We start from the raw sequence: 8506 nt of genomic DNA, 5'->3' as shown, positions 1-8506 counted from the left end.
CTCCCTCTCTTTCTCTCTCTGTCTCTCTATCTCTATCTCTCTCTCTCTTTTTGGGACTTTGCTCCCCATACGGACACATTAGAATTCTATCAGTGAGTGTGTGAATGGATCAGACGGGTATCAGAAAGGGCAGGATACACATTAACACAAACTGTGGTAGAAGAGCAGGGCCAGGGACATTCATCAATCCATTGCTGTCCAGAGCTTCACTACACGAGCAGCAGACCTGTGGAGCTCTCATTACAAATCTGGAGACTGGAGAACATCATTCAGAATTGTTCTGGGTCCGTTTGCATGGACATTAAAGATTGAATTGTTGCTGTGAGGACATACGTTTTGGGATCTATGCCCTGGGTGTGATCTGGACAGTGAATTTGAGAAGAAACATTTTCAGGATCACATTGAAGATAGAGAGGATTCAAAATGGAAGAAAAGATGAAAGACAAAGATCTCAGGAAAAGGGTGCCATATCACATTCAGAGAGATGTTCTGGATGAGCTCGGTGTTGACCAAGTTGCTGAGAAATCGGATTTTAAAATTTCAGCAAAAGAAAAACTCAGAGATGCTGTCAGGTTTGTGGCCTTTATTTGAATTGAGTCTTTTATTTATTTATTTATTTATTTTTGCAATTTGTATGTTTTTAAGAGAAGAGTTGTTTGAAAAATAAAATCTGTATTTTGTTTGCCTTCTTTTTTTTTTTTTGAATTGTAGCAGTATTGATGCTATAGTTGAAAAAAAAAAAAGAAATTACTCATTTGTTTCTGGCTAGTAAATTTTTACTAATAATTACATAGAAATGGCAAATAACTCTAAATTAAATGTGGAGTTATAGTAGAAAAACAAACAGAATTTTCTTGTAAAACATACTCCTATGACCTTCAACTTAAAAACACGAACTACATTTTTGTGTCAAATCTAAAAATCAAATCACTTGTCCAGCTGAATTGAGAAAGATCCAAATAGCATTTTGTGCTTTAACGATGCAACAACATCTCAGAGAAGTCTCAGGCCTTAAAAAATGTAGAATTAATTATTAAGGCAGTTATCTTCTTCTTCTCTGTGTCTCATAATTTTCTCTTTTTCTTTGTTCATCAGGTGTACAGGCCCAAGGTTTAAGAGCTGTTTCCTATCATTTGTTCCTATCCTGGCTTGGCTGCCACGATACCCTTTTCGAGAAAACGCTATTGGAGATCTAATATCAGGAATCAGTGTGGGAATCATGCACCTGCCGCAAGGTCCAACACAAGCACATGCACACCTGTATTACCAAAGCACATTTATTACCTAAGACTAAACATAAACACAAACAAACACACACATGTAACATGTAGTGTGTTTTGTGTCTCTAGGTATGGCATATGCTCTGCTAGCAGCAGTCCCTCCTGTTTTTGGTCTGTATTCCTCCTTCTACCCCATTCTCATCTACTTCATATTTGGAACATCTAAACACATTTCTGTGGGTAAGTACACACACCTCCCTTTTATAAGACGTAGTTCGGGACAGTTCACTGAAAAAATGTCAATTCTGTCCTAATTTACACACCCTCATTTCATTTTAAATCTGTATGGCGTTTCCTTGGAACACAAAAAATATATTTACATCAATCTTTTCTATACAACAGCAGTTCATGCTCCAAAAAGCACCATAAAAATAGTCTCTCATGACTCTTGAGCAATTTATATATTTTTAAAAATGCTTATGGAATGACATGCAGTTGAGTAAATTATGACAGGACTTAAATTTTTTGGTGGGCTTTCCATTTGAATCAAATATGTCACTTATGGTACAAGTTTAATGCCATTTCAGTGCTTCAAACCAAATAGTCATATTTTCTAATCTCTGTCTACAGGTACATATGCAGTTATGAGCGTTATGATTGGCAGCGTGACTGAGCGCTTGGCTCCAGACTCAGACTTTGTGATACCAGGCAATGATACCAACAGCACCATCTTGGACATTGCCAGCCGTGATGCAGAGAGGGTCAAGATCGCGGCCACTGTGACTTTCTTATCTGGCATTTTCCAGGTAGTCTCGTTTGTAAGTGTAGGCTGTGTGCTTTTGCAGTTGTGTGTGTGACTAAGTGTTTGGTATCTGTGTGCAGTTGCTCCTCGGCTTGGTTAGGTTTGGTTTTGTGGTAACTTATCTCTCAGAGCCATTGGTGAGAGCTTATACAACAGCGGCCGCCATTCACGTTATCGTCTCCCAGCTCAAATATTCCTTTGGCATCAATCCACAGCGGTATAGTGGACCTTTGTCTCTTATATATGTGAGTATAAACACACACACAGTCCCGAACACTTACTGTAATTAAGGACTATCCATAACTGATATGCAAAAGCCCACAGACAAAGACAAATAAACACATCTATGTGTAAATTGTGTTTAGTGCCCCCTAGCGGCAGGGATTATGATTTGCACTTAGCGAGCTCCATATGTTTTAATACTGATTTCTCTCTATATGTATTTTTCTTTCTCTCTCCAGACAGTCATAGAGGTTTGTGCATTGCTTGGACAGACTAATATTGGTACTCTGGTAGTTAGCATTGTAACCATCATAGGTCTGGTTGCTGCAAAGGAACTTAGTGCCTTGGCGGCGCGCAAAATCCCTATTCCGATTCCTGTTGAGCTGATCACTGTGAGTTACATCATACAGTGAAACACACACATGCACATACAAATTTACTTAGCTAACTGTGGACATACAGAGACTTATTTATATTCTCTTTTTTTTTACAGTAAAATGTTATTGTATTTTTTTTAATTTATCAAAAACGTCATCAGTTTTGCTTGCTCTTTGTGATGTAATATGGCATATTTCTTCCTAAAACTGTCATCTTGTTTGTGTGTATAGATTGTTATTGCTACTGTGGTGTCATGGCAGATGAATTTGAGGACTAAATATGGTGTTGAAGTGGTTGGAGAAATCCCATCAGGGTGAGTCCAACCACAACTATGCAACACAAATTCAACTGTTCAACATAGTATGTGTATAGTATGGTAACGGCTATAAAATAAAACCGCAGCATCATTGTATATCATCTACAAGCTCAAATACTCATCTGCATCTCTTCTTCACATTGTAGTCTGCAGGCTCCTGTGGCGCCCACGGTCTCTCTGTTGGGTTCAATGGTCGGAGATGCCTTTGCACTGGCTGTTGTTGGTTATGGAATTGCTATCTCACTGGGTAGAATTTTTGCCCTCAAATATGCCTACAAAGTCGACAGTAACCAGGTAATAGACTTTAAATGTCTGTAAAAGATTGTTTTTATTAAATGTGTGTATATATATATATATATATATATATATATATATATTTAGATACACACAAATTTATATTCACACATTAAACTGATCAACAGTGACACTTCTAGCCCCTTCCATACAGTAATACCAGTAAACATGCAACAGTGTTTCGTCTTTTTACCGGTAAAGCACAGTTTCAAAATACCAGTTAGTCCTGTAACCTCATTAACTAGAAATTACCTCTAAATGGCTTTGCCCTCTGGTGTTGTGTTTTAAATACAGAGAGGTATATTGGTCTATCTTTTTGTTGATGTTTTCATTTTTGTATTAGACATATTTAGACTATTCTTTCACTTCCAAAAAACAGCATGGAGTAAATGTGTCATCTGCATCAGAATGTTAGGATTGGCCCAGAGTAAATCTTTTATGGCAGCATGTCCTAAACTTATACGTGCTCGTACGGTTAATCTTGTTCTGCATTCTTACAGAAATACTGGTAATTCACTGGACAAGTTACAACTTCCTATTTTTTCTTTTTAAAAGGTCCTCTTCACACATGGTCTCTCACATGGTAATTCACCTGTGAAGACTGTATACATGAAAGGGGCTATTGTTACACTGTTACAAAAATAATTTCAAATGAATGGCGTTCTTTAAATTAATCAAAGAATCCAAAAAAAAATTATAGTTTCCAAAAAATATTAAGCAGCACAAATGTACCATGTTAGAATAATTTCTAAAGGAGCATGCGACATATATAATATATTTTTCACTTTTAATGTCAAATTTAGTGTCAACATAAAACAAACTGCATAGTAAATCTGCACTTAAAATATATGGTTAAAGGTTTACAATATTTTCTTTTAATTTATACATTTAAGGCCACAATGTTTCGATCCAGGCACATTTGACGTCTTTTACTGTGGTTTTTTTGTTTTGTGCTGGAAGTCATTGATCTATATCAAAAACGTTAAAATGCCAAAAACTTTGAAAAACCTTTTTGTTTGAAAATCTTGTGTTTTTCTCCTATTATCTGTTCTCTGATTCAGGAACTCATAGCATTGGGTCTGTCTAACTCCATTGGAGGCTTATTCAATTGTTTTGCTATCAGCTGCTCTATGTCTCGCAGCATGGTGCAGGTCAGCACAGGGGGAAAGTCACAGGTGAGAGCTTCAGCAATCTGCAATCTGACATACATAACTACATATATCTTTGACTTGCTAGTTCTGGAGAGATGGATGACTGTTGACTGTTAGATGACTGTTTTTTGGGTGAAAGTTCAACTTGAAACCTGTCTCTGTCATTCTCTCAGGTGGCTGGAGCGATTTCTTCTCTGGTAATTCTGGTGATCTTGTTAAAGATTGGCGAACTATTTGAGGAGCTGCCAAAGGTCAGTACCTAGAATCAGCCCTTGTGTGGGCCTGGCATTAATATTCAAACTTATCTGTGCTTCAAGGATTAGTTCACCCAAAAATGTTCATTTTCTCACCCTCATGTCGTTCCAAACACAAAAGAAGAGATTTTGAAAAATGTTGATAAACCAAACAGTTGTTGGTCCCCATTGACTTCCACAGTAGGGAAAAAATACTTTTGAAGTCAATGGGGACCATCAACTGTTTGATCACCAGCATTCTTCAAAATATATTATTTTATGTTCAACATAAGAAAGAAACTCGTACAGGTTTGGAATCATATGAGTAAATTATGACAAAATGTTCATTTTTGGTAAAACTATCCCTTTAATTCAAGAATATGACAATGTGTCCATTTATAAGGATATAGACATATTGTACATGTCTATGCTGGTTTATTTAGGCTGTGCTGGCTGCAATAATCTATGTAAACCTGCAAGGCATGATGAAGCAGTTTGGAGACATCAGCTCTCTCTGGAGGACCAATAAAGTGGATATGGTGAGAGAGATCGAGGAGGAGGGGGTTTCATGAGAAAGCAAAGCTTATGCAACACTTTAAAAATAGACAAAATATGAAAGATCTGAATACACAGTTTAGCTGTTATTTACTCTGTTGTTTGTGTGTTTAGGTGGTGTGGGTGATGACTTTGATCTTGACAGTGTTGTTTAATCCTGATATGGGACTTGCTGCATCTATTGCCTTCTCCATCCTCACTGTCGTCTTCAGAACTCAACTGTGAGTGACAGAAACCACATACACAAAGCGAAATAATCCACAAATTCACATTAAACTGTGACATAGTCTTGAGCCCTAAATGATATTCAGATACATGTAACTGTTTATATACTTAAATGAGAACGGAAAACTGGTTCTGCATGCGGTCTCCTGTTTTACTTTACACTGCTGATGAATATCAGATGTGAGCTGTCTTAGACTGGCCATATGTACAACTGGCTTAGTAGCTAAAATTCCTGCTCTTGACAGCATCCTAAACAGTTTGCATAAGAATTCACCATCTGTCCCTCTGTGTGTTGACTCCTTTCTTCTTCTCTACATGTTTTTTTCTCTTTACAACAGACCAAAATACTCTATTCTTGGCCAGGTTCCTGGCACTGACATCTACAAACCAATAGAGGACTACAATCAGGTGACCATGACCACCATTATAGTGATTTTTGTGAATTACAGTGTACTGAAACTAGGTCTTTTTTTTTTTTTGATTTTGTTGAAAAATGTAATTGGCCACAACACAGTCTTTCAACTTTGACAAAATGTTTTATTAATGACTTGTGTTCAAGATGTATAAAAATGACTTAAATGATGAACAGTCAGTTAATAAACAAATTTGATAAATTGAAATTTGGTTCCTATTTTCAGGATTTGTCTTCTAGGGCATCAGTCAAAACACATTACATTTAATTTGATTAATCTGTTTTTGCATTTGTAAATAACTTTGAGCATTGAGAAAACTGTAATTGCAAATATTGCTTTACAATATTTGTGCAATTATTTTGAAAAAGTATTTAGTAATTCTTGATTTTATCACACAAATTATTATTACTACTTTCTGTTATTTTGAGTATAATTTCTCTGTATTTTTTACACACTTACAGGTGAAGGAGATTCCTGGTATAATGATTTTCCATTCATCTGCAACATTGTACTTTGCCAATGCTGAAATGTATATTGATGCACTCTATGAGAAGGTAGACACACACAAACACCATACACCCATATACTCTCAAGCATATTCATTCACAGACACAATCACATAAAGAGCAATTACAAGACACTACTCACAACAGGCAATTATCCCAAACATAGCTCGAACATAAACATTCACTGTGTGATTAGCCCAAACAAGCTACATACAGCACGTGCACAGGTCAGGACATTCACGCAGTAAAAATAAATGTTTGTGTGCAGACTGGGGTAGACGTGGCTAAACTTCTCTCACACAAGAAAAAACTGGAAGCGAAGAGACTCAGAAAAGAAAAGAAAGCTGCAAAGAAAGCTAAGAAAGAGGCCAAGAAAAGAGCTAAAGAAGCTGTTAAAGCTGCTAAGGTTTGCTTTTGAAGACACTGTGCGTATGCACGGAAAGAAGTGAGAAAATAAGTGTTTGTGTTTTCTGACTGAGTCAGCGGTCTCTGCTTTTGACCAGGGGGAGGAACCACCATTTTCAGACACAGATGAAAGTGGGGAAGAAGCAGAGGCAAATGGAGATGTGCATAAATTGTCAGTCAAAGAACCAAAGGATGTGGCTGCTGTGGAAGCGGGGCCTGACCATGACACTGACACCACGCTGCCAAGGGCAATCATTCTTGACCTGAGCCCTGTCAACTTCCTGGATACAGTTGGCGTGAAGACTTTACGCAATGTGAGACACAATGCGTACCGTACATTAGTGACTTATTAAATATGTAACATTTTAACCCTTGTTAAAACCCTTTGTTTAATCCAGATCTATAAGGATTATGGAGAGGCTGGTGTACAGGTGTACTTCTGTGGCTGCCAGAGTAAGTGACCAATACAAACATGTAGTTTCACCAGGGTGTTTTTGCAGTGATTTTAGTATAGAAGGACCATTCTGGGAGTCCTAAAGAATCTCTCTATGAACAGTTCTTAAAATAACCTTAATCTCTTCATGTGAAAAACATTTTAATGATCTAAAGAAACAATTTCTTTTTGTTGTCTAGAAAGATGACTTTGGAATTCCATTTGAACTTGCAGTCAAGACGGACCTGTGTGTCATCATTATTTGTAATCTCTCTTTCAGGAGGTGTTGTAGAGAGTATGGAGAAAGGCGATTTCTTCAACGAGAAAGTAACTAAATCGATTCTCTTCTCATCTGTACATGATGCCGTTCTTTACTGTCAACAAGGAAACAGCGAGGAGGTACAGTACATTCTTATATCATATACACATACAAAAACGCATGTCAGAGATTTCCTAATCTTGTTTAGAAATGTGTTGAGTGTTGTTGGCCAAGACAGTATGTCGAAACAAATGTGACTGAATAAACCTCATTTATTGCCTTCTACTTTTACAGGTTATGCAGGGAACACATTTGTAAATCCGAACACCAAACATGATACGGAACACAGAGCTTGATTGTTATTTATTGTGTATTTCATCATGGGGAAGAATAAGTTAAGGAGGTGTTTTGATGAATAATTTTTATTTTTTTGTTTGTTTGTTTGAATAATGAGACTCTTTTGAATGTGAAATATCTGAAAATGGATCTGCCATATAATGTTATTGTGTAAGACAAGTCAACTGTAAAAAAAAAAGAAAAAAAAAAGAAATTCACTTAGTTGTGAAACATCTAAGAAATATGTTATTCCAGGTTGTGACACTGTAGAGTTCCAGGTACATAATGAATATAAACTCAGTTTTCACTGTATAATCAGACTCTTGCAAAGTTCCCATTTTACCAATATACAATACTGTTCAAAAGTTTGGGATCAGTATTTATTTTTTAAAGGGTACATAACATTTCACCTAATCTCAATTTAATCTTGAGGACCTATAGAGTAGTACTGCATCTTTCATATATCCAAAAAGTCTTTAGTTTTATCATAGGCTATTTATAAGAAAAATACAGCTTTCCGATTCTTTCCGGAAAAAGCCGAGCTCCTGGAGGCGTGCGGTGAGCGGAGCTTTAATACTGATGTTTCGTGTTCTTTCCATTAACATATCTTCACTTATGTGCTGATTTCCAACAAAATACAGAACTCTGATGCAAGTACTTACATGAATGGGGTCTTTTATTACAAGGGACGGCTCCATGTTTTAATAGCAAACGATGTGCAAATCCAGCGTCGACTTGGACCTTGTTTATAAAACATT

At 36.7% G+C, this 8506-nt stretch overlaps 1 protein-coding gene across 1 annotated transcript; it reads left to right on the top strand.

Moving 5' to 3' along the window:
• Positions 1-112: 112 nt before the first annotated feature.
• Positions 113-8109, top strand: slc26a6.2 (solute carrier family 26 member 6, tandem duplicate 2). Its single transcript, XM_026270793.1, has 19 exons — positions 113-572; positions 1096-1235; positions 1350-1460; positions 1851-2026; positions 2103-2267; positions 2484-2636; positions 2853-2935; positions 3085-3232; positions 4294-4407; positions 4557-4634; positions 5060-5155; positions 5286-5392; positions 5735-5804; positions 6271-6363; positions 6584-6721; positions 6819-7034; positions 7119-7173; positions 7434-7552; positions 7707-8109. Exons 1-19 carry the CDS (start codon positions 424-426, stop codon positions 7728-7730), a joined length of 2235 nt encoding a protein of 744 aa, XP_026126578.1. The 5' UTR covers positions 113-423; the 3' UTR covers positions 7731-8109.
• Positions 8110-8506: the final 397 nt, after the last annotated feature.

Source organism: Carassius auratus, chromosome 8 (genome assembly GCF_003368295.1).
Source record: "Carassius auratus strain Wakin chromosome 8, ASM336829v1, whole genome shotgun sequence".
Taxonomy (NCBI): domain Eukaryota; kingdom Metazoa; phylum Chordata; class Actinopteri; order Cypriniformes; family Cyprinidae; genus Carassius; species Carassius auratus.
The sequence above is the reverse complement of the archived record's forward strand: the minus strand, read 5'-3'. Positions and strand labels throughout refer to the sequence as shown.